We start from the raw sequence: 26,381 nt of genomic DNA on the forward strand, positions 1-26,381 counted from the left end.
TAAAAGCTACCAGGCGCAAAGATAAAACAAGGAACGAACCTTCCGCTGCGAGAGAAGCGTTGTTGCGCTCCAGTAGATTGTTCGGTACTTCGGTCAAGTACATTTGCTGCTCGGCGATAAACGATAGGACGCTTTGGAGAGCTTGTTCCCTGTCGGGCGGTGGCCTTCCGCTCCTCGACGACGTGCTGGCTAAGCTTTTCGTGCTCTCGAACTTTACCAGCCTGTAGAAGTCCCTCGTGAAGTCGGTGCCGATCGAAGGGGAGTCTGGATCGTCGCTGCAGCCTGATAACGCTGCCGATGATCGCTTGCTGGAGTTCTCTAGGGCCCCCTCTTCGCTGCTCCACGAGGCACCTGGACTCGTCGCGTAGGGCCACGATCCTGTTGCTCTGGCGTCCATGAAAAGTGCAACCTGTATGATAATAAGGGAATTGTAGATAAGAAAAGGACTTGAGATCGCCAATTTTGCTCCTATCGTAGAAGTTAATAGAGCAGCTATCTGTAGACTATATTTATTTGAAATTAGTACTGAATAAAAGGACTACTGAATATCTATGAATGTGTTAATATTAAAGCTTTGAAATTGATTTTGTCTGGTGCAAAACTTCTGCAGTGCAGAAGCTAACACATTTGCTAAGCTGGTTGCCTAGCAGAAGGCGCTATCTGAAAGTTACGCTTGGAGACCTTTAGAAAAGCGGAGAAGTCAAAAATAGTTCTGGCAAGAGCACTGTCGTATTCTCTATATTATATTCTATTGCAAGGTCCGTACCAATTCCCCTCTCGTTCTATCAGCAAGGTAACTGGCACCATTCCACAAACATTCGTTCGCGTCCTCTTCCAATTCTAGAGGATTATGTTCCTTGATTGCTGGCAGGGCGGGGGTGGTGATAGCAGCTGGCTCCTTCCATACCGTGGATTCGTTTTGGACAAGGTCCTCGGTGGACAACGAGAAACTCCAATCTTCCAGTTCTGCTCGGTCGTATTCCAACTCGAGAAGGTCTCGATGTTGTTGAGCACTTCTGCTGTCGTCCAACCTGGAATTTATCTCGCTGTTTAATCGCTATGCTAAGAAAAATTCTCTTTATGCTTATTGTACTCAGACATAAAAGATTGCTACCATGCAAATAATCAGAAGACTTTTTTTTATTAAGTCAAATTTCATTTTTATAAATAAATATGCTATACAAACCTGATCCACTGTTGCACGTACTCAGCATCCCAGTCCTCTTCTTCAACCAGAAGAAGGGACGACGATCCCATAGGGCTGGGCAGCTTGTAAGGTGTGAAATTAGTCGTCGTCGTCAGCTTGAGGCATAGGTGACTATCGGAGAAGCTGCGCATCACGTGTTGATACGACAACAAGTCTTTGGTCGGTGGATAGCTATGGCGTGGATTTATCCCTACAGTAAGATTCAGTGGGAGGAAGAGGACATCCGGGTCGCCTGCGTCGAGGGCGACCAATCGTGCATCCGGGGAAACATCCGCCTCGGTTTCATCGGTCGCTTCCTTGAGATCTTCTAACCCTCGGGAGGGCTCCTGTCGCGCACCCTCGCCTTGAACGTCGCTGGACATTGTCGAGTAACCCTCGTCCCTGTTACCACTCTCTGGACTCTCGCTGCCCTCTTCCTCCGACGGTTTTTGAGCTGAATTTTATTTTAAGAACAATAAAATAACATTTCGAAATAACATTCAATCTTTTGGGAAAGACATAAGTGTGGTAATAATGAGTTAGTAATTTTTCATTTTTCATAGGTGAGTAATTTACTTCGAAAATAGCTAGAAAGACCAGGAAGAGAGTAGAAACTAGATAATTAGTGAGTAGTGTACTCCACAGAGTATTCTAGATGGCACCCAATTTGAACTATAAAGAAAATGATTGATTTGAAGAAGATATGGGGGTCTCAAGTACATGCAATGTTAAAGTATTAATAGACGTACCCAAAGGTCTATTTCTTCGACATTTCGTGGTCGCCATCACTGGTATTTGTAGATTGAGAGACCGAGGCCTCGATAAAGGGACCCAAGCTGGGTCTAGACCAAGGGCAGCGACCACAGCCGCTGGTCCAGCCTCGAGGATCCCTTGAATCAGCTCTGACGGGCTCCCAGGACTCGCAGCTTGAGCTAACAATCCTGAAAGCGCTCGATTTTGTGCCTCGAGCTCCCGAATACGCCTCTGCAGTGCTCCGATTTCTTCTCTAAGACCCTGCTCAGGGAAAAGGCATAATGGTCAGCTGGTTTATCGATTCTTATTGAACTGGAACGATGGAAAGCGCGTTAGCAGACAAAGAACGGAGCTTTGGAGACTTCAATGCTGAAACTTGGATTGCGCTAGAACGAGCAAGCTTTTGCGATTCGCGATACTGTTGCTACTGATTTTCAAGTGGATTCTATTACTCTAAATTTTTGGAAACTTAAGATATTACTAGGCACTGCAAGCTATCATATTAGGCTATTGAAAATCACTTTGCTTGATAAATTAACAGCCTTGCAGCTCAGCAGATGCAGATGGATCAGACAGGATGTTAAGGACAATCTTTGGTTTAGAATTAGAATAATCATCAGAATATTAGCGAACAGTTAAGAATACAGAGTAAATCAAACTTTCTTACTTTCATATTCAAATATAAAAAATATCCATCATCCTTGCCACAGTAATTAAGAGATTATTCGGAATTAAACAATACACTGAATTGATCGAACGAAGAAAGAAGGAAGTACACGACAGAAATAGAAGTAAAGGACGTGGTAACGAGAGCATAGCAATGAACCTTTTGGGATAGAAGGGCGCGGACCACCTGGTTGGCGACGTCGTCCAGGCACCGCTCGTACTGTCGACGCTGGGCGTCGGCGTCTCGTGCCAAAGCAGCGTGCTCCGTCTCCAAAGTCGCCAAACGTGCCACCAATGCAGCGTGCACTTCTCCAGCACATGCAGCCTCCAGACCCCGCAGTTGACCCCTCATCGACTCGTTCTCCAGCTGCAGCTTTGAGATCTGCGCCTGATACTGATGCACACGTGCCTATTTTACAAAAAAAGATTAGTGTCACTTAATATTCTTAACATTGACATACCCCATGGCTCAATTTGATCGAAATTTGTGTTTAATCAGTTTTTAGACAGAGCCACCCACCCAGGACTCCCACGCTGCCACCATGTCCCATGGATAGCGATGGTCTCAAGGTGAGGCGCAACTTTGGTGGAATAGTTGGCTGCAGCTCGCGGCGAGAGTTAATAACGCGAACGGCCGTTATTAACAGAAAGGCGTTTAACGTTAAATTAGGGCTGCTGGGACCTGTCGGAGACAGGGGTGCTAATAGAGGGTGCGTGTGTCTGATTTATAACAGTCGTGCCAGCCGTGGCGGCCCTTGCTCTAATGTCTGCACCCCCTTTTCTTCCGAAAACGAAGGGAGCTCAACGATTTTCTGTCATCCCCCGCGCAGGGATGGAAAATAAAAATACAAACTGGCCTCTTCTTGGAATTCTCTCCCTGCGACGCGTTCGACGACTCCACGCACGCCTCTCCCACGCTCCTCGTAATTTATCGTCGGTCGCGGCTGGACGGGAGACACACTGCCGCTTCCGAGCTTCTAAATTGCACGCATCGGCCCCGTGAAATTTCTAATCTAATTCTGAAACGTGTCACCGCGGTTACAGCGAGTATCCACGAGTAGCGTGTCAGCTCTACCATTCAGCTTGGAGTGGATTTCAGTCTGCACGGGGATGCAGCAGAAGAGGTGGTGCAGGAAATGCAGTAGATTCAATGCGTTAAATTAGTTTAATAAAGGTACCTAAAAGAGCTGAAATTTCCCTCGAGTTTCTGGATCTGTAAGCCTTACAAGTTGACTTAGTCCAAGAAAGTAAAACGAGAATTTATTCTATTTCCTTGACGGGGTGTCTTAATCCTCTATAAACTTCTTCTTTCTCGGAAAGGATCAAGAAGACTATTCTCTCAAAGTTTTTTATATCAACGCTATTACCCTAAACCTGTTTCTTTATTTCCCAAGCCAGAGGCGCCTGCATGTGCATACACCTATTGCACCGGGAGAATTCAACAATTTCCAGTTCACCCCAGAGCCAGAGTTCGCAATAACCGACGATACTTTCGCCGCTTGTATTTGCCAACGGCCAATATTCCAGACTTAACAAAGTAACGTGGTGCAATGAAAAGGGAGGAGAACAGTAAACGGGCACGTTTACTGCGAACCCTTAGAATGTACGCACTATCTCGTTCACGGCCGGTTTGCTTCTAAAAGAGTCGTAGATTCAGAGAGACGAGGGGTGTGCATCACTGCCCCACGAAATACCGTTTATTATCGATCGTCACTCGATCCCCTGGTTCAATGTCGGCCGCCCCACCGATGCCAGCCCCTGAAAATCCCTCTATCGGCTGTGAGGAAGCATCCGCGCCGCCTGCAAGAGTTCTCTGTAGCTGTTCGATTTTACTTTCGAACCCCCTCCTTTCGCCCCTCCGCGAGGTACCCCTTGTTCTCGATAGACGTGGATCGGAAAGTTACCCGAGGAACTCTGCTTCATGATTCTGTAGCGTAGCGATAGGGGTGCGCTTCAATGGGTATGATTGATCTCTGAGTGTAGACTTTTGATTGGGATATTGTTTCGGAGTCTTCGTTTTTTGGGTTTGAGAAGACAGAAGGGGGTCATTGGTACACGTACCCTTGGTAGAAATGATCAATATTAAATGAAAAATATGATGCAAAGGGAGTTGAGTTCTTTCTATAGCTATGGAGACAAAAAATAGTAAGACCTCGATGACTGTCGACACAAGAAGCGCCGACGCGTTCAACTATCAAGGTACCTACGATCAATTACATGTTCCTCCACCTGTCACTTTTTACTCTCCCTATTCTTACTGAGTAACCCTGTCCACCTTTTCCCATTTCAACCCAGCAGACAAGGTCCACCCGCAACTGTCAAGGTTCTACTATGTCGTTAATACACGAGTCCTCTTAACTCTCCGGATCAATTGCTCCTCGATGCCTCTTTCCACTAGTGTCACTTCCAGAGGCTACCGAGAAACTAATGGAAACGCCAAAACTGAACTCCATCGCCAGATGACCAGATAAGTCAATATCTCTATACGCCCGGTTGCTCCCATCGAATTCAGTCCCCGTTCGACGCAGTTTCGACGTTCTTCTCGATCCTGCGCGAACGTATCGAATAAGAGGACGAAATAAATTGCATTAGGCATGGGCGAATTGTCGGTGCACGTCGTGCAATCGGTCCCCGCTTTGTCTCGCTGCCCAGGGACGATCGTGCACGACGATTCTCGGTGAAATACAATAACAGCTTGGAACGGGCTGTCACTCGACGAAGGGGGAAGCTTTTTACGCGAGTGTCGTCGCGTGCACTCCGCCGCCGCGTGCAAAAACGAAATAGCCGTGACGATAAACGGTCGAATCGTCGGATCGGCTGGGAGGCAGCAGAGAATCGCTCCTCGTTATCTGCTCGTGCTTATCGACAACGACAGGGGGGTTGGTCCCCGATATTCCGCGATGCCTCTCGTTCCGTTTCAACCTCGCTGATTAAAATCGGATCAGCCACTCGAACGAATATAAATTTAAGGAGAACGGGCCTGGCTGGCGAAATTGAAATCCCGCTTGATTCGGGGGAATGAGACTTTGTCGAAGTGGATGTTGAATAGGCTGCTGTGATATGAAATACCTAGAATCATTGGCTATCGGAATGGCCTGAGATTCGGGGATTTGTTGATGGTGAGAGGGAAGGACACTTCTTTCAGTCACTTTAGAGTATCTATAATTGAGCTTCTTCTAAGATGTCTCTTCGTGATGATATATGTACTCGTATTCTAATCTATCAGTGTCTACTCTAATTAATAGTCTAGTTTTGAACTGCTTGTAGAGAACTTTATGTAAAATATTCGCTCATCCGTATATCTCAAGAATTGCCTTCTATCTGGGCTATTTATAGTATACCTAAATCTCGCAGGACTTGATTGATCTGATTGAAAGTAGATTGAAGAGGGGACTTACCTCGTAAGAAAGCGTGAGCGCGGTCTTCTCCTGCTTCAGCTGTTCGGCCCTGTGCTTGTGCTGCAGCAACCCCCGTGACGACTCCTCCATCCTGCAACAAATCAGTCACGCCTGAAGGAGCAGTCCAATTTTAATTCTCGTCGAAAAGATTCTAATTGAAGCGAACCGTGGTCCAATCTCTTTCGCCTCTTGTACGCAAACGGCAGAGGAGACCGTTGTTATGCACGTTTCAGTTGCTCTCGGGATGCCAGTTCTACCGTGAAATATTAATATTTCAGAGTTTGGCGTGCTCAGCGAGTGAAACGCACTTCGGTAAATAAAATATCAAATAATGCTCACGATTGTCTGGGCCGCTAACAATTTCTTTTTAATTTTAGAGCGGAAGGACTTGAAAGATTTCGTTTATTCTTTTGCCAGACACTTACGTAATCAAATTACCCTTAACTGGGATTAAAAATGTTAAGGTTGCATTTGAGATGTGGTGTGAGTCGACGAAATGGATGATCGCAGCTGCAAACGGAATGACTGTAATTTAGAAGACAGTTGCGACTGTAATTTGTAGGGCTTTCATCCCCAAGATGAGTGGAACACGTTGCTAAAGTTTCGCCATCTGTTGTGGAAACACTGCGTCTATTAACCCTGAATTACCACTTATACGTGAGCTCCTGCGCGCTTTGTCATGGATATGTGATGTTATCATGGTGAGAGATCAATTGTGCCTACGTGCACTGGGAGAGTTAAGTGAAGAGGCGAAGGAATTGTATAAGAAATCCCAGTACCTATCTATTACTCATTAGATCATTAAAAAATGTGAGCAAGAACTTGAAAATTCAAAGAATCACCTCCTTTCACCTCCTTAAAAAACAAAAATCTGCATAATTGATAAAAGGATGCACATAAATACAGTAAATATTTGCACAAGACGCTCCACCGAGTTAGAAAACGAAGCTCAAGATGTCTTAGGTAAAATGGGGGAGCAAAACAAACTGGAGTTCAACCAATCTTAGGAACGCACCCCTTGCCCCAGTTCCAGACTAATGATTCACTGTGTACCGAGAGGTTTATCTGTAAACGATGGAACAGGGAAAAGTCGCAGCCCCTGAAGGTTGATTCGATTACATATTCGCGTGTGACTCGCGACCTGCAGCTTTCCTTTTCGAGATTTCTTCATGCGCACGCTCCGCGAGCTTAATGATCTGATTAGAGATACAAGAGGGGTCCCAGAAGCTGAGATATGAAGCCGATTTAAGCTTTTCGAGGGAGACGAACCGAGGGCTTCCCTCAACGCCTGGCAGCACCCTTTCCAACCCCTCGCCCTCTTTCTACGGCCTTCCTTCTAGACTTTCCGAGCTAACTTTCAAACTAACTGCGCGCTTTTGGGCCAACGTCCAATTGTTTTCTATCTCATAGGAGCCATCTGCAGTCACACGGAAGGGTTTAATGAAGATTAATTGGCAATTACTCGTTGGCGGTGGCTTAATGCCATTTCCATGCGTTGTTTGCAGAGGGGAAGGTTGCCAGTTAAATAGCTGAAACTTTTTCCATAGTGGATTTTATAAGACTTAAAACTTCAGTTCTCGAGGGAGGAGTGACAGGAAGAGAAACGTCACAGAGAACGTCTATTATTAGCTCCAGTTACTGTCGTCTCATAGGAGATTCACTTGTGTGCATGTCGGATCGCAAAAAGAAACTCCCGCGAATAAGCTGATTGTGTCCTGGCGAACTTGCTTGCTCAGACGCCGGGATTGTGTGTATTCGTGGACTTCGTGGACGTTAATCGGCTTAAAACTCTGACTCGTTAAAGTTTCCAGTTTGCCTTAACTCTTAATGTGCTTCTAAAACGATTACGAAAGTGCTCCTCGAAAGATTGAACTATACGATCGAGCCTTAACGAAAGATAAACCGTTCTGTTGAAGAGGTGACGACCACCGCGTCCGCTTCTTATCTCGTTATCGTTCAACTTTCCCTAATTCTTCGTCTACTTTATTCATGTTCGTTTACTTAGCGTATGGGGGTAGTTTATTAACTCTCGAGTCGTGTAGAGTCAATACTGCAGTGGTATAATGGGCTGGTAACGAGGTTATAAAAAATTCAAATTATTTTTTTATACCACTTTTAGTAGAAACTAAATTACAGCGTTTCTTAAGTACTTCTATCATATTCACTTGTAAAAATATTTTTCATTATTTTTATTTCCTGTCTTGAATTTTCTATAATTATTTCTCCTCAGGTTTTTAATTCTTTAGGGCTAAATTGCTTTCTTGCGAAGCTACTTAAAAATTCATACACGCAGCTCGTAAATGTCGACAAATGAAGGCATCTTATTCCTCTCACTCTCCTCTCATAACGTAATAATTCACGGGGTTCAGAAGTAACCCCGTAACCTCCTTCATTAGAGTTTTACCCCGAGGTCGGTGGCACCGAATGAAAGAGGGTTTTCCGCGGCGAATTCACGTAACTTATCAACTGGGGTGCCATTTCAGGCGCCAGGCTTAAGAACAATGCTCGACAAACAGTAATTATAAACGCAAACAGAAGAGCGATTGTCAGGGAGGTTCGCACAGGATGGATAATCAAGATTGCTGACCTGAGGGTTCACTTTACACATTGTTCCCTGTGTCTCTTTTCCATGAAATTTGACGAATCTTGCTTAGCTAGTCAACTCCATTCCTCAAGGAATGAAATTTTTCACTAATAACTCTTTCAAGCACTTCCTATCGCTTTTACAATCGCAACAGTCACTTCTCTTTCTCAACCAAATTAAAAATAAACTCCACACCCTCCTACGCAAATATTGTTAACTTTTCTGTAGCATCCACTTTACGCTTCTTTCCTCACGCGGATAAGAAGCCTCAGTCGCGATAAAAGGCGACAGAGCGAGGAAACAATGCGCGAAAGTCGCATTGTTCCGGTCGGTTTCGAGCGGTTTCGGGCAACTGTCGCGGCGGAAGATGATTATCGTTTAATGAAAGTCCAGCGACGTGGTTTCCGCGTGTAATTCGCCGCGGCGTGTCCCTGCATCATTATAATCGAGTTTGCACGGCAATAGCCGTAAATCAGGAGAAACGGCTGGCCGCTGCCATGTGCTCCTGCTGGCGATAGAAGCTCTGGATGGCTAGACTTCATGGGAAGGGAAATGGGGTTCTGGAAATGCTATGGAACACTTCACAAGTGTTATGTCTTCAAATTTCGCGAGTGAAGAGTGACTTGCACTTATAAAAAAATGAGGGCCAAGGTGTATAAAAAGTGAGACACTTAAATGGAAAATTTGATATACGAGCATAAAAGTATAGTGTCTACAAAATTAATAATAAGTAGATCTATATTTTTCTTCTATTTTTTAAAATTCTCTAAAAATCGAACAATTGTTACAAGCTCCTTTGGCAAATAAAATTCGATTTAATTCAGGGGTATTGTGCAAAAGCGAAGGTAATTGCCAGCGTGGGTCGTGTAGGGAATTGATCAAGAGCTTGTATCCGTTCCCTTCCTTCGGCTAGTTTCTTCCACGGTGACAGAAAACATCCAGCGGCGCGCCATTAATCTCGCTTCGTGAATTGAGTCGGATCGTGGGCATTTTTCAACGGCGAACAACGGAACGGGAAGACGTATTGTTACAAGGCTGCTGAACGTTGCCGATTCTTTCGCGATAAATTGACAAACTGACCGATTACTTTGTCTTCTGGACGTGGGAGAAGGATTAAGGGTTAGGGCGAAGGAGGCCAGAGCAAGCGAGGTTGTTCGAGGATAAAATTTGTGGCTTTCCATATTGTGCTTTGTGATGTTGGAGCATGAAAATAGGGGCTGAGTTAAATTTTATGTGAACGACCTTGTGAATAAAGAATAAGAAATTGTAAGAAGTGTAGAAAAGTAGAAACCTGTATGAAAGGTATTTTAAAGTTAAACATCTACTTTTATATATTCTTTTTTTTTTTTATTAATGGAGTAGAAACAAGTGTCTAGCATTCTGGGTACAATATTTCATGAGAGGATCTATACACCTAAGCTAAATAGTTTTAGGTTTTATTTACTTTTAATTATCTGCGAATAGACTACTCGCGTCTGACATATCACGTATCTATACTACTTGGAGCTAGAACAAATCCATGCTAGCGTTGTTATCCTTCGATAAGACGTTCTTGTCGACTTTTATTTCATTCAAAAGACTACTTTAAACAGCAGTAACTATTCTCAGTAACAAAGGGAATAGGGTGTTAACCTTTCCAAGACCCTGAACATTTTCAAGGCAGTCAAGACTCCTTGCAGTTCAAGACCCCTAAAATTCTACGAAACTTTGAATCCTTCTAAATTGTAATAGTCTTGTGAAACAATTTAAGGCTTCCGGGGCTCTGTTCTTTAGCTCCAGATTTCTCGAGATGGTTAAAAGCCTGTCGCTAGAAATGAGTGCACAGACAGCGTCCTTGCAGCTTCGTCAGCGCCCGTAATAATTTCCACGGACAACAATGGCGCCGGCACACAAAGGCACTGCCGCAAGGGCGGCTTTAACACCCGCCCCGATTCAATAATATATTCGTGGATACCTGTTTACCTTAGCCACCGTCTGCGTTTGCACAGCTCACGTGTGCGTGAACGTGCGTGCCTCTCTATCGCTCGCGTGCGATCTAACGTGTAAACAATAATTATTCGACGCTCGTGTTGCGAGGTGGGCGAGGGACCATCCATGACCACTGAAGATTTCGTTTTCGGTGAAACCTGCGCAGAGAAACTCGATTGCGTGTCACTATCAATTGTCAAGTAGAATGGGAGTGTGATGGGCAGACCTACTTTCCAGGAATATTTTTTATTATTTTATGCGTGAAATGAATTCATCTGTAAATCCACATTTATTTTAGTACTGACCGATTAGTTTATTGTCTACCTAAATGCAAAATTAGTCTTGATTTATTTTGGCTAAAAATGTCCAGTTCTGTGAAGAGGGATCATCGAAGCCTGAGTAGAACTTTGAAAGAAGAGAAGCCATTCGTCTCTTGGAACCGTAGAAGTGCATAATTTGTTTATGACTAGCAGAAACTCAGTGAAATATAGGGTAAAGCGTCTCGTTATGCATTCGTATGGATTGCACGAGGGCGACGTTCTGTGGAAGACAAACCTGGTTGATGGAGCGAACACGTGTACCTTTTTTAGGAAGGTCTGCCAGTGAATTCGATGACAGACGAGATTGCCCAGCGTGTGATGACACGATAATGGCTGGTTTATTAAGCCAGATCGCGCTTTTGTCTGACACGCACGGACTTCGAGGTACATTCTACTTTGGGGGAATAAATATAATCGTTTTTTCACGCATGGCGGAGAATACCCTTTTATTTTTTACGACGACGATTTTGCCTGTTGTCAGTCATGTATTTATTTCAGCAGAAGAGGAAAAGGACTGAAAAAAATATTCTACAAATTTTTGAAAGGAAATCAATCTTATACGGACTTATTCGAAGTATAGAAATGTAAAAAGTCAAGAGTGATATTTTTTAATATTTCAAAAAATTGTTAAATGGGAGAGAATATTATCTGAATATGGTTGTTGCTATAGAAATTTTGTTTCAAGTTCTACGCAGCGATTTATACAATCATTTGCAAGCGGAAGTGAGCAAGCGTTCGTCTTAGGGTGCAGGGGATTGGGGTGGCGTGCTTTTTAGGGGTGACTTCGAGGAAGAGAAAGTTGCCCAGTGGTAAGTATTGAGAAAATTACGTGCTGGGAATATTGTCCAAGAGGAAACTGGCTTACGTGGAATGGAAAATGATTTTTATTTAAAAAACTGTACTGTCTCCTGCTAGAATAAAGGTTCCATGTATCGAAGCGATACGCTTGTAACAGAATATAACCCATAATCCATGGGAATCGATGGTTTATCTAACTAATGCTATAGCCTTGTTGAAAGGCGATAATAATCGAGTTGAGCTCGCCTGACTATTTTCCCACAAAGGTATCGTTTATCTCGTGTCATTCATGGTATCCTATTATGTGAAACGATATCTACCCGAATTTTCAATCCATTGGATGTTCGGTTATCCACGTTTATGACAGCTTTGATCAAATGGAATCGATAGCGATGAAAATCGACTTTGCTACATTGCAATTACCAAAGTCAATAAAGGATAATTATGCTCGTACATCACCATTTTTTATCCCAAAATCATGCATCACTCCACCTCGCGTGACTCTTAAAACTAGTATAACAGGAAGTCAGTTTGTCAGCTGGGAATAGACACTAATAGTCACCAAATAGACACTATAAAAAAAAATATTTTCTCCGAATTAGATCCATGACATAAAAACAGTCCTCCCTCTAGTTCTCTCGAAACGAGGCGCAATCAACGATTAAGCAGTCCCACATTTAATTCCCTGGATTCCTGAAAGGATGACTGACGACCATTCCATGATACAGCAGTCGATACACACGCGATGCATTGACGAGACCAGACGCAGGACAAAAGGAGACAGAAGCAACGAAGGGACGAAACGTGGAAGGGACTCTCTGGCCATAAAACGCGTAATAAACGGTGCCCCGTATCTGGCTAATACAATGCTATGGTAACCGTGCTTAACAGGCACTCGTAAAACTGTATTCGGTAAAATAAATTGAACGCCGCCATCACAGGGTGAAATAGCGTGGTTCGATCACGTGGAGGCGCAATAACGCCAAACGGAACAATGGAGAACGGAATCACGGGCTGCGATCCAATCTCTCATGTACACTGTGCGATAATTAACACAGTACACAGTCGAAATGGCAGCGAAGTGTGAGTCTTTTAAGACAACGTGAATTTTGAGCATGAGGGCCAACCTGACCCGAGTCTATTTCTGCTAATTTTCTACTTAAATTAGAAGCAAAAAGTATACAACTGGCGATAAAAATTCTTGATTAATATTGCGAAACGTGAACTCGAAAACGATCTCCCAAATTGCAGCGAGTTACTCGTCGATCGTAATGGACTATCTACTGCTTTGCACATTCTCGAGATATTATTGGATGGTCAGATATAATAACGACAGCCGGCCATGTATTATATTTTACGGTCATAACTGTAGCGAAGACTCGCAATCACGCGCGGAAAAATGAAAAGTGCTCGGCAGGAAATGGCGGCTAATTCGAAGTTAATGGTCGTCGACACACGGACGGGCCATAATTTCGGTGGCAATTTTCGATCGTTACCATCGAGATTGCCATTTCCATGCGGACTTTGGAATTGAATAATTTTCCCACCCCATCATTTCCGTATTCCCGCGAATTTCTCCCTGGTTCACCGTCCTTTCACAGCCCTGAAATAATTCAACCTCCTTCACCGAATTTCAAGTTCCCATAAAGACCGTTTTACTCCACAGAATTTACACACTCGCGTGAACCAGAATCAAGTGAAAAATTGTACCAAAGAACCCACGAAGAAAGAGCACACCTGTTGGAATGAGGAAGCCAAAAGTTGCTCAAATAAAAATCTAAGATGACAGAGCGCAATAAAGGGAAGACGCTAACTTACAAACACGAGTAAATTCTAGCAGAATGGTTTCCCTGAATTAGAACAAAGAACCCAGGAGACGTTTCACGACTGGCAGACAACGGGTCCAAAAAGAAAAATCAGGGTGAAGGGGAAGAAAGGAAGAAGCAGAGGAGAAAAAAGAAGAAAACTGGTGGGAAAAAGAAGAGAGAAAGATCGAGTCGGTTGTATGAAAGCGAGCACTGCAGCTGTTGCACGCTGCCTAGCGTTATTTCGCGGATGTACTGGCGCCGTTTACGAGACGATCGAAAGTTGAAAGTTTGCCACGCAATTACGTGGCCCTGGATGTGCGCTAATGCTCGCGAATGAAGATCGAAATGTGCACGCGAATACTCCCCTCCACGTGGGATGACATTTCGTGCAGCCCGTTCATAAATTGCGGCGGTGCACACGGCCCGCGTACTTAGACGAGAAATTACGGAAATTAATTATCGTTGATTCACGCGTCGCGACTTCGCTCTAGCAGTTTGTACGCGTGCAAGCGCATTCATTGCCTCTTACTCGCCCCCTTCTCTGATGCTGCAATGGGAACACTCCGGGGAATATTATTTCTGCGCTGACGTAAATAGAATTCCTACTGTTTTTGCTGGATCACAAAATTCCATAGAAATTACTCTACATAGAATTGATCTGAGATCAAAAGAGTGAGGTATAATTAACGTGGGACGTGGAAATAATATTGTTGTTAGAGGGCAATTGTGCGCATAATTAATCATTACCTAAATAATAAATTATATTTCATACACTGGGAAATTTAGCAATTACCCTGGCGAACAAACGCATCGGTAGGGGAATTTATCTCTGACTGCAGCAATTGTTAATACCCCTCGAGTTCGCTGAATGCATTGCGTGTAATTCAGGACGATCGATACTTTGTCATAAATCTACCCACTGTCGCGAATAAGTATGTATACTACTGCTTATTCATTTCCTATGCAACTATAGCAATTTCTAAAGTTGATCAAATAGATACTTCCATAAAAAACAAACAAATGTTTATCCTATCCTAAGAATCCCACTAACTTCACCTGTTCCTACTACCTACTCGATCCCTTATCTCACAGAAGAATCGCAGGATATTAATCACCAATAAGCGGCAAAGAAAAAAAGAAACGAAAAGAAAAAATGCCACGGTAACAGGTCCAAAGCTGTTGCATTAACGAGCACCCACGCAAGGCAGAGGGTCAGAAGGGAGGGGAGCCAGGGACGGGTGAACGCGTCGCGTTAACCGATGCGATTATTCATTCAGGACAGAAAACCGTCAGCCGGTATATCCGGCCGGTTGTAATGCATCATGTCGCGTTATATTCTCGAAAACAAAAAATACGCGTACACGCATTCTCCTCGCGTGTTACACGCGCTGCACGAGACCTCCCTCCCTCCTTCCCGGAAAACATGTCGCCCGAGGAATGCACAGCGGCGCGGATTGATCTTTCAACCTGGTTCGAGAGGCCTCTTGCTCGTTTTGGCTGCCGATGTTACGCGTGACGAGGGTAGCGTATGATTAGAATCCTTGGCAGCCTCGAGAAAGGAGCCGAGTGCACATTCGACTGTTCGCTTTTTGCCAACGACGCGACGCGACGCGACGCGACGCGACGCGACGCTTCGCAGCCTTCTGTTTTTCGCGCCAAAGGGGGTTTGTGTTCTTCTACTCATTCGTTAGGGGATGAAGCAGGATTGAATCTTCCAGGGAACAGGGAAAGGGAGAGTTCTTCCACTTTCTTTCGGGGGTTTAGATGGATGAAAAAGTTCACTCGCTTGGATGTGCATTGTGGGAGAGATTTAGCGAGTAGGGTTGCGAGCTGAACCTAATGTTTAATTAAAAATAAGTTGGTTATTTATGAGACTGTTATTGTTATATCTGCAAATTTTCTAGGTTTCATATAGTTTAAGGAAGTCAGTTTTGTGAGAACCTCGCTAAAGTACACGTATTGCAGAGATATATGTGAAGAAACTAGGATGAAACTCACTGCATAGATGGTAGGCTATAATTTTGTTTAGATCCGTAATAAAACTGCATAGATTGATCGGATATGGCGTTCGGTCCAAGATGTTCAGATGACTCGAGGCGCAAAGGAACAGACGTCCCGATCTCGAAAAGGGTGGCAGCCGTTATTGCTGTCTGTAGACTGTCACTTCCCTCGGTAGCGACAGATATAACAGTGAGCGGGAACTGTTATCGACTTTCCACCAGGTAGTAGTCACGATTGATCGTAATACGTCTTTCATTTTACGATTTTCGTGGACGGCGCGACATAAACGCTACGACTGTGACGGTAGCTGGAGATAAAATGGTATTGCGTAAAACGGAAGGATTGTCTTTTATGAACACTAAAACACTAGGTAAAATTTAATACTACCCGGGGAATACTCAACTTAATACTAATGAAATCTTAAATGACATTATATTCCACGAGTTCAAGTGAAATCATTTTAATGAGATCGATACAAATAATTCTGAAGCAGCTGCTACAGAGTTATTACATTCCTGAAAAAGGTATGGTAATTTAGGATTTTAGAATTATGGATCCTTTCATTACTGCAGGAGATATGGGTAATTGGACAGACACGTAGCACAGGATGCTAAAATCCCTGAAATCAAAGCTTGATGACTGAAATACCACTAGATTCATGAAATTCCTAGATTCCAAGAGCTTCCAAACTAATTCCAAACGATCAGAATGATCTGTTCTATATTTCATGATTCATCAGTCCTCATTGATTGCATCGGAATTGGGATTTCCAATCCCCTGCACAGAATTTCACAGGTCCACTGTTATTTGCATCAACTCCCCCAATCCTAAGCTCGCCCATGCCACGTTTTTATAAATTCATAGTCATTTGCATCAACTGCTACGAGTTTCCAGCCCTCTGCGTACCCTCCCCGAGGCTCCGAGTTGTCGTTATCAACCCCCATCTGCCATGTAACCTCAGAGCCTCCCGAAAATCAAGCAGCAGCCCGTAACGAGACATTAGGAGACCGTACGCAAGTTTTCTATTGTTAATCAACAAAGTCTCTCGCAGATGAGACTCAGACTCACGGGTAAATAACTGCAGGGTACTCCCCGAAGGCTTCCATCGCGATTCCCGAGCAATTTCAAGTTCTCCCAGTTGTTCTCCAAGTTCCGAACTGCATTTTAACGAGACGCGGTTCTATTAGACATCTTCATCTGGCAGGTATCGTTGCCTACGAACTCTCTACTAAATGGTTTCATGTTTGTTAAGTGTTTCGGTAATTCCTTGGCCCCTGGAATACGGATCTCGTCGCAGGCGAAGTTTCACGGGGGCTTTCCACCATTGTCATCCCCGAGGCGTACTTCGGACTCTGCTGAACAGGACAGCGACGAGGCGAGACGAGGATGGAGACGAGCTCCGTGTTCATTTCTGCTTGGTCGGACTCGTTTCGCGGTAAAACCGCGCGGCTTCGTAACATTGTTTCGGGAAAAGGGTGCGGATCGATGTCATGAGTGATTTAATACCGCTGCTGCCGAGGGTTTCCTTCGATGTAAATCTTCGTGGTCCCCTCTAGCTGCTGCTCTCTATACGCCTAGGTACTGGATAACGTATACGATCATATTTCCATCAAAACGACGAGAAATCATTTCTACAAATATCTACAAAGATATTAGCAATTTTAGTTGTAGTATAATATTCTGCTCTTGCTTTGATCCAGCTGTTGGTCTAACTCTTGGACTAGTCCTTATGAACTTCGTACTTCCCAACTTCCATTAAGTAGTATTACTGTGATATCCACTTGAATACTCTCCAGCAATCCACCCCTAACCCCAATACGTCCTCCACTCGAAATATATTTCCCAACGAAACCCTTTCTTCGAGCCATAAATACATGTTTCATTCAGAAGAGAGTACCAGAAGTCCATGTTCCACTGTATCGAATCTGTCGGAGCAGACTCGAGCAAGGGCACGTCGAGCCAGAGCCACGAGCTCCCCTCAACGAGTCACGTCCAACGCATCTCGGAAGCAGGACATGGTCGATCCTGCAAGGGGGTTGTTCGTGGCATTTTGCCACGAGGAACTAGAGGATGGCGGTGCATTGTGCGTTCAAACGACAAAAGCACCGATGCGCTTCTCACAGTTCCGTGACTCGCGTAGGACGCCACGCACACGCGAGGGCCGCGCACAAAGACACAGGGAACATGTCGGTCATCGACGTCTTTCGCGTCGTCGCTCGTACACGATCGTTATGGTAATGCCACCGACGTGCTAGCGATCTTCGTGATCGCGCTTTGACGCGTCACGGCTGACGAGCCTTTGAAAGCCGTCTAAAAAGCATCCTCTTGGCTGCGACGAAGCTGTTTGACGAGACGACTGTTCACGTGGGGTCAGGGGAGACCTGGAGATCTGAAAAGCGAACTTCCGCTGCCTTTTACCGCCAGCTGAAGTTTCCTTGTCTGTGGATGACGAGATTCTTTGGGAATAAGGTTGATAGTTCAGTGTCCTTTTAGCTGCAGATGATATCTCTGCTGTTTTGTATTATATTTTTCTTGAGCTTAGAATTTGGGGTGGTTTCGTATAGGGTTGTTAGCGTTTGTAGAGGTCTATTTATGTTTCAAGGGTCCTGCTTTTGAATGGAAATGCTGATACGCAATTTCATTGATAAGAATGTGAAGTACTACTCTATTTTTTGGCTCGTATGCGTGCCTCTTACGATTTCTGCGCGATGTTATCGTCGGCCAGTGAAACGAATTTTTATCGCGGACCCCATTTGGCACTGTTGTCGTATCTCCCGCAGCCAATAACCCTCCGAAACCGGAATAATACGCATTATATCGTGGGAGTTTGAAGTTTATCAAAACACTTCTTGGCTCTTTGCCGCACACCATAACATTACGTCGATTGGATTATTCAGAACCTTCATGTCTAATATCTCTGACTTGAATATTTATCAAATATCCAATAAACCCGGTTCTATATTAACCTTTCAGGGCTGCTCATTTACAGAAATCCCTGTTACAAATTCGTTTCATTATACCTGAGAATAATTCTCAATAAATTAGTAAATTAATATCGTCCAAGAAAATCCAATAATACATTAACACCCGAAAAAATAAAATTGAAAAATATTGTAATTAATTCTCCCTCGATATCGTAGCTGTAAATTGCACACGTGGTAAAATAGCCGATTAAAATTTTTGGATTCAATATCGCATCCCACGGTGCCTGGGCAGATACAATCGAACATGGGGGGCAGGAATTAAATTTTGTCCATTTGCGCGATTCCAGGACACGCACCGCCGCTTCGCCGTTGTATTTTACACCGCACTTAATACCTCATTTAACACTTGGCTCCGTATAATTGGTCACGACTAACGAATCGCGGATAATTAAGCAATTATTGCCGCTACTGCGAGTTATGAAGGCGCAGCTCGATTTCACGGCTATCTTATAATTTCATACGCGCCTCGATTGCGATGTTAACACATTAACAACGCAGAAGTGTTTTCTTCTTTCATTCACAGGATTTATCGTCAGCTCGGCAGAAGAGGGAAAGCGAAGAAATCGATTTCTCTAATCTTCCACGGCATGCGTTGCACTATGGGACTATAAATTCCTGCCAGCCGTTACATCGAGTTACACGCCACCAGGCGTAAAATAAGGAGTCGATAAGAATCCTTAATGGATGGTTTTAATTCATCTTTTATTGGGTAGACCGATGGAAGAAATGCCCGGGTCAGACGTATGATTGCTATAATCGTTTGTTTGACTTCCAGACCGATTGAAATTGCCGCGATAAATAAGTCGCTCGGAATGGGACGTTTGTCAGTCGGCTACTGGATATTAGGATGGTGTCTGGGAATAAAGGGTTTCTTCTCTCTAAGGTCCCCGAAAAACGGAGGTCGCAGAATGGTAGATTCTTTGATTTTAGCTTCTGCTGGATGAGATCCAGTAACGAATCGAACAACCACCCACGATTTAATGCCACGGTCCCACCTTCCCATATTCGGTGTAATATATCCAGGGGTGGCACGCTCGATAGCAAGATTTGTCGCTGGGAAGGAGCCAATATGAAAGAATTATCGTCGGCCCTTTAGCCTTCGGGTCACACGCTATTCGTGAGCACTTTACGTTATCGTACCTTTTTCAGAAAAAAGGGAAATGATCTATAATTGCAATAATGTCTAGTTACACTCGAGCAACCCTTAAACCGAAGCCCAAGAAAGACCTAAATCGAGTCTTAACGCTGTTAACAAAAATTCCAAAGTATTCTGAACTCCTGCAAACACAGGAGGACTTTGATTAATCAGAACAGCAACTCACAGCAAATATATTTACATTTTCACGATCTACATCTCACCCTTTTCCCCTCATTTCCAGCTCCCTCTGAAAATCGTCAGTAAAGAAACCCTTTCGCCCCAGGATCGCACGAAACGTCCCGTGACCGGTGCATGTGGCGTTAATCAAACGGAAGAATTAACGAGACCCCGTTAATTCCACGCGACGCGAATCGCTCGACGAGCGGAAAAGCGAGCGTCGAGCAGGGCAGCAAAGGTAGAATTTTCACGATCCACCGCGTTCGATTCGCGCCACGAGTCGGAGGGGATGGAGGGCCAGGGGAGGGGTTCGTAATCTCGGCCAGCTCGATACACCCTGATAAAATATCCGCGAGGGTGACCGGCTCCTAGTCGCGATACGTTATTGGAAGAATGCCAATATCGATGATTTACCATGAAATCCGCTAGTTATTGCGTGGGAAACGCGGTCTCATTATTTATACGTTATATAGCGGCTGGGTACTTTTGCTGGCGAGCCTGAACACGGGAAATAAAGTGCTGTCTGCGGCCTCGATGAAATAAGCGATTTTCACGAGCACCCGCCACAGGAGAACAGGCCGAAGGAAGGAGAGAAATCGATGTCCGACAGGCGTCTGGAATTATTGCCGGATGTTTGGAAATCGCATCGATTTAAGGCCTGCTTTCCTGCTGACGGAAACGTGGACGCGCGTGTGACAGCGAAATTAAGCTTCTATCGACGAGGCTTTGGTTCTCAGCCTTGAGCACATTTTCCAGGGTTTGAATAATACAGGAATATCTGGAAAGTATTCTTCTTAAGGGACCTCGAAAGAGGTTTATCAGTAGTCTCCGCTTGTGGACCAGATTCAAGGTAAACTGTTTCTACTTTCGAATTGATTCTACTCTGGAATTTACTGAATACACTCTGGTCTTCCCCTCGATCCTGATCCCTCGCGATTAATATTCCACGTATTTTCCATTCGGATGGTTCGAGTGTTTTTACTAGGTATAAGCTCTCAGAGCTTTGATTAAACTGAAGCGTGTTGCACAAACAGGAAAGCCGAGGCGTGGAAATATGAGTAATTGATACGTCAGCGAAATCTTCGGATCAAATATTGGAATATTTGTTTTCAGGGCACCTCTCGTGTAAAAATGATTGCAGCTTTTGAAGCTGTTTTACAGGCTGTGATTAAAGGACTTGGTTCTTCTTACCTGGCCAATTCCCTCTGAAGGTGATGGACTCTGGAGCGTGCTCTCTCAGCTTCGGCCGTAACCTCGCGTACTCGAGTTTCCGCCTCCATTCGTTGTCGTCGTTCGCGTTCCACATCTCGTTGCGTAGCTTCTCTCTGCAACAAATAAGATTTTTCTGTCAGTCTTGGAGCACAAATGTCTTTTTAACAATTTCAGTGGGAGTTTCTGGAAGAATTAAATGTAAGAATAATTTATTTTCATTCAATTTCACATGAAATAGGATTTATCAGAAATATCTAGGTCCCTTCTATAATCTACTAGTTCCACTGCCCTCCATAACGAGTAAGAAACTCGTGCTTATTCCATCCAATTCATATGCAAATCTACATCTTTTCTAGATCATTGATCTTCTCCCCTGACACGGAAGTTTGCACGTATATTTTTCTTTCTGCAGATGTTCATTGACTCACGCCAACGATTCAGTCCCCTCGAAATGATAATTTTCAATATTCTTTTAACCCCTCTAAGATCTGTAGGAGACTCTAGCAAATTTTGCTGGAACTGTGTCGACGCTTTTCAGCTCGAACGAGCATAAGCGATCGAAGGTTCATTGCTGGCGGCTAACCTCCGCGAGACACGAAACGAGTCGTAAAGAAAAATGGGAAGAGGAGCTTAACGAGCAAATAAAACTACGGCTAGAAGTCCTTCCAGGCAAATACGTTGTATTTACGATTGACTTTCCCGTTTGGATAACGCTGATCTACCCACGATAAGGGAGACTTTTCCTAGCTTTCGCTTCCGGCGATTTGGTCTTCCTCCTGAAGATTTCTCGTGGACTGGAATCGTCATTTAGAGTTTTATGCGGATCGAAACTCCGTTTTTTTTGCAGTCAATGGAAAAGAGAAATACGTGAATTTTCAAACTGTAAGCTTGAAAAAAATACCAGAGAAAAGTACATCTCATTTTTATTGCCAGCGCAGATTCGATACATTTTTGCTGTAGTTGTACGTACCTTTTAATTTCGCCCTATTTTATATGGATCAAAAACAGATTGGCTCACAGAGGAATGGCAGTCAGTTTTCCAGCGTGTTTTTTAAATTTCTCTCCCTCGTCGCTAAAGAATAACATTTTTTAAAATTAATCCCCTTGTAAATAAAAAAAGCTCCATGCATCCATTTAAATTTTCGTTGAAAATGAAACCATCGATGCAACAACCCTCGTCAAATACCTCGAAATCTTTTTTCCTCTAAAAAAAAGGACTCCACTCAGCGCCACATATTTCCACACGATCTCTATCTGGATTGAAACAGACTAGACGTTCCGTTATCGGACATTTTCTTGATTAAACCAAGAGATGCAAGCTCGGCCCGATCGAGCGGAACGAGCCAGCGGGCGAAAAAAAAAGAACGCGGAAGAGGATGGAAGAGGACTCGTCGATCTTCGATCGCCGGTGGGAGGAATTATTCATGAATTTAAATCGAACCGTTGCACGGTACATTGATTGCACCCTTTCGATTCAGTACGCGGCTAGAAGCGCCTCCACCTACTCTCCATGGCCAGTCTGTCGGTCTATCAATAATTGCGCTCGACCAATGTGCCGAAAGCAGTATTTCACGCGATTTAACTCGACTGGCCCACAGTCGTTGATAATAAATCACCGTGCACGAAACTTGGAAAATCTGCCGACCGTTTCGAGCTTCCGAGTAGAATATCTGCTGGGGATCCTGTCTGACCCAGCACGGGCTTCATTCCCTTAACATTTCAATTTCACTGGATCGCAGCTAGTCCTCCGCTATTTCACATTCCCTGGGATCTACCGGATCTCTACTCTTGATCCACTCGGTTTGTCTCTTATCAGCTACTGCGAGAATTCTCAATCAGTGGAATAGAGTACACCGATGCTTTGTGAATTTCAAACTAGTGGAGATCCAGAACAATAAGTACACTGTATAATTCTACTATTTTCAGTTGTCTAATTTTCCTGCTTCTGTTATGCTGTGATTTCATTTATCTCGACAAAGGATTCAATCGTGGAAGAAACCCAACACTCATCGAAATTCTTCCTACAATGCTGTGAAGGAGTCAGGATAGACGATACCAAAAGTCGTAGCAATCAGCGTGGAGGCAGTCTATTAAAGAGAGTCAGGTGAAAGGTGTTTAGCCGAGGGTCCAAACGGAAGATATCGCGGAATACAATCTGGTAAAAGCCGACTGACCACCGTGCAGAGGGCTTAAGGGATGGCCTGGCCGGATTTATGGGGCCTTAAATCTCGACGAACGTTCTTTACCCCTGTACTCAGCATTCCTCTTTTCGGGGGTTGCTTTTCGTTTGCCCGTAATGCGGGCCTCTTGTCCTTCTTCGCGGGTCAACGGAACGTTCGTCATTGTGACGAGCGTGCTAGGAGGATCTAGAAAGTCGTGAAAGTTGTCCCTTTTAAAGTTGGAAGCTTCTTTTCAAAAGGAGGATTTAAAAAGCTTTTAGCGAGATGACTAGAATACTTACAGAATTTTTTAAAGAAACGATCATCTCTCGATTCTGTCCACGTTTCTGAGTGTTTTAATTGTGATCAGAATCTGAGTTATCTGAGAACTCTGATGAGAATTCGGGTTAGAATTTCGGTCAGCTGTATCAACCGAAAATTTTGATTAGAATCCCGATCATCTCATAACTATGATCGCATCTCAACGGAGAAACGCGATAGGATTCTCATTTCGATTGTCGCTTAGCCTCAGACTATCACGATCACAATTTCTCTTATCTCTCAGTTACGATTGTAGAAGGGAGGAGAGAAGAAAGAGAAGGACAGATCTGAAAGAATTCAATTTCCCACGAAAAGGATGTTCCTCTCTCTTTATCGTTTCTTTTATTCCCGTCGATCCGGAACCCTCATGCTAGATCCTTCCTATTATTTAATCATTCGAGCCAATTGATTCCAATTACACTCGTCCTCTCGTGTACTCATCAACAGCAGCCCATTCCCTTGGATCTCAGTCACTATACACGTTCCAATTCACTCTCACGATCTGTCCAATCTTCCTCATTGACTTTCTCTCGCGCGATACCCCCTGGGTTATTTGTTTTTGCTCGCGATTCCATTATTCTCATTGTTTTCGATGATACGTGTTAAAATGCACCAGATGAATCTGAAGGAAGTCGTTTTCGTGTTACGATTTTCAGGGGAAAATTCGGCGATCAGATATTAGTTTCGTACAATTCTAATAGCTGTTTTTGGTAAGAATAATAGTGCCCTAATTTCTCAAGATTAAATAAAATATATTAGATTCCTAGACGAGTTAAATCTTTGCTATCAAATTTATCTGTGGATTACAGAGAATTTCGTTGCTAACAGCTTTCTGTAATAGTTAGTATTCAATTAGGCCTAATTCTGGGGAACCTGACGCAACTACCAACACGATACACGCAAGTGTCTTGTCAGGATAATGTAGCAATTGTTCCAAGTGGTTTTTGGATTCGAGTAACCGCGTATGAAGTAGCAGATTCGAAAACCCAATCTACCTAGTTCTGTTTTTGCCACTTGAGCAGGGAGAACCGACGCCGATCGATATCCCAGTGTCGCTCGCATGCGAGGCACGTGCATCCTACAAAAAAGCAGATGCGAATAAAGAAATCTTCGATATAGACACGTATACTTGCTGGAAGAAATGAAGTAGATCGAGTCAAAATATTTGCATTCAAAACAAGTATTTTACACTTCATTAAGTCTAAGCTCGCTATTATTTTACGTTTCTAACCACAGACTCATTTCCCATTGTATTCATTTATTCTAAAGAAAGAAATAATGCTTCTGGGTTCAAATAAGACTCTATAGCACTTGAAAGATAACTAGTTCTCATTGATTATTCCAACTAACGAGTGTTCTCGCACGTGAAGCTACTGTACTGAAATCTGACGAATTCGGCAGTAGTTGGAGAGGGGGGCTTAACATATTCTAAAAGGAACACAGCATCGCTTACACAACGAGACAAAAGGTGGGCACGTCGATCGATAGCCGCACGTGAGTTTCATTCGGGACACGTGCAACGTGTGAAAAATGTATGCTCCTAACGAGATTCAGTGGGCAACCCATCACGTCGATGTATCGAAAAGATTCACCGATCGATTAGCAAACTTTTTTGACACCTCTTTTGTATTTCGATCGCAATTCATGGATCAACCATTCCAATAAATTTTTTGAACAGAAGACTTGCTTTAAAAAAAGGAAAAATAGTGCAAGAATTAATATTTAATTTATAAGAATTTGTGAAAGATTACAATAGGCATTTGTTCTCCTGTGATCGCCAGACCATTGCGACCCAAATGACTAGGTTTCCCCTGCTGAAATTCCCATTCTGAAAATACCGGAAACGCAGAGCAACCGCGGCGTTCGTTTCACAGCGCATTCCAGAGAAATCGGTACACAGAACGATCGGTGTACGCGAACGAGAGCGTCGATTCCCGGATTTTATGCGGCGCACCGTCACGAAACAACGCCCGCGTTATCATCGATAATACATGGTTCGAAGTAACGACGCGTATCACTGCCGAAACGTGGCCTCTATCAGCGCCACTCGCGGCGATAAATCCTCGCGAAAGTGGCTCTAAATAACACGATGCTGGCTGCTGATCGTTCAACCGCACGAAACTCCAGAAATTCTTGGAAAAATGTTCCTTTATTCTCTCGTTAATTCCCTAAATGAGCAGGCTACCCCTCGCGGCGGTAATCGAATCATACCTTCTTATAGCGTGCTAGATCATTTATGTCGATCGAAGGGGACGCGATAAAGTGTTTGATCGCTGCGTGAATGTGCAGTTAAGATATCAAGTGCACCATCAATGCTGGTAATATCTATTCGAATATAGTAAAATTGTTGAAGATTACTTCAAATTTCACTTAGATCACTTTGATAATTTTATAAAGTTATTTGTGTTAACGTTCACTTGCATATCATTGTTATTAAAAAGAAGAGAACTGTCAAACGAGGATTCTCTTGGAGTCATCGTTTGCGAGGACTAAACGATTTCACGGTAACAATAGGAAGCAGAAAAGCAGAATGGTGCATAAAACCGGGAGAGAAAGGCGCCTCGTAACCGCGACGAACGAAGATATTAACGCGTGCAACGACCCGGCTCGTTCTTATTCGCGCAACGAGTCGCTGAACACTTTGACGGCAGTTATCATGTGTTCGTGACTCTTTAACCGCGATATTAAAATCCACTGAACTTAATTCGCGTTTATTCAGCGCTAAGGTCTTCATCTCTTTTCTATTGCGTGACTCATATAGAATTAAGAAAACTTAGATACTAGAATTATTTTTTTTATAAGAAGTGGCTCAAGTGTCGTACTCTTTTGTAATAATAATTAACTTGACATTTTCTGGATAGAATTTGGTACTAAAATCTCTGACCACCATTTATCTATTGCCTCAGCG

At 43.8% G+C, this 26,381-nt stretch overlaps 1 protein-coding gene across 6 annotated transcripts in view; it reads right to left on the minus strand.

The window, feature by feature from the left end:
* The window catches only part of LOC143179065 (uncharacterized), a 241,932-nt gene that overhangs the window by 6,200 nt on the left and 209,351 nt on the right, over nucleotides 1-26,381 (minus strand). For all 6 annotated transcript variants that reach the window (XR_013001893.1, XR_013001895.1, XM_076378087.1 and 3 more), the window contains exons 5-11: nucleotides 20,973-21,106; nucleotides 6,004-6,094; nucleotides 2,766-3,014; nucleotides 1,936-2,200; nucleotides 1,187-1,640; nucleotides 767-1,031; nucleotides 40-409 (exon numbers count right to left, since the gene is read on the minus strand). Coding sequence is in view for 4 of the 6 variants with exons in the window: in XM_076378087.1 (XP_076234202.1) it covers nucleotides 40-409; nucleotides 767-1,031; nucleotides 1,187-1,640; nucleotides 1,936-2,200; nucleotides 2,766-3,014; nucleotides 6,004-6,094; nucleotides 20,973-21,106 (1,828 nt within the window). In the remaining 2 variants the exon portion in view is untranslated. The remainder of the gene's footprint in view (nucleotides 1-39; nucleotides 410-766; nucleotides 1,032-1,186; nucleotides 1,641-1,935; nucleotides 2,201-2,765; nucleotides 3,015-6,003; nucleotides 6,095-20,972; nucleotides 21,107-26,381) is intronic.

The sequence above is a fragment of the Calliopsis andreniformis genome, chromosome 1 (assembly GCF_051401765.1).
Source record: "Calliopsis andreniformis isolate RMS-2024a chromosome 1, iyCalAndr_principal, whole genome shotgun sequence".
NCBI lineage: Eukaryota > Metazoa > Arthropoda > Insecta > Hymenoptera > Andrenidae > Calliopsis > Calliopsis andreniformis.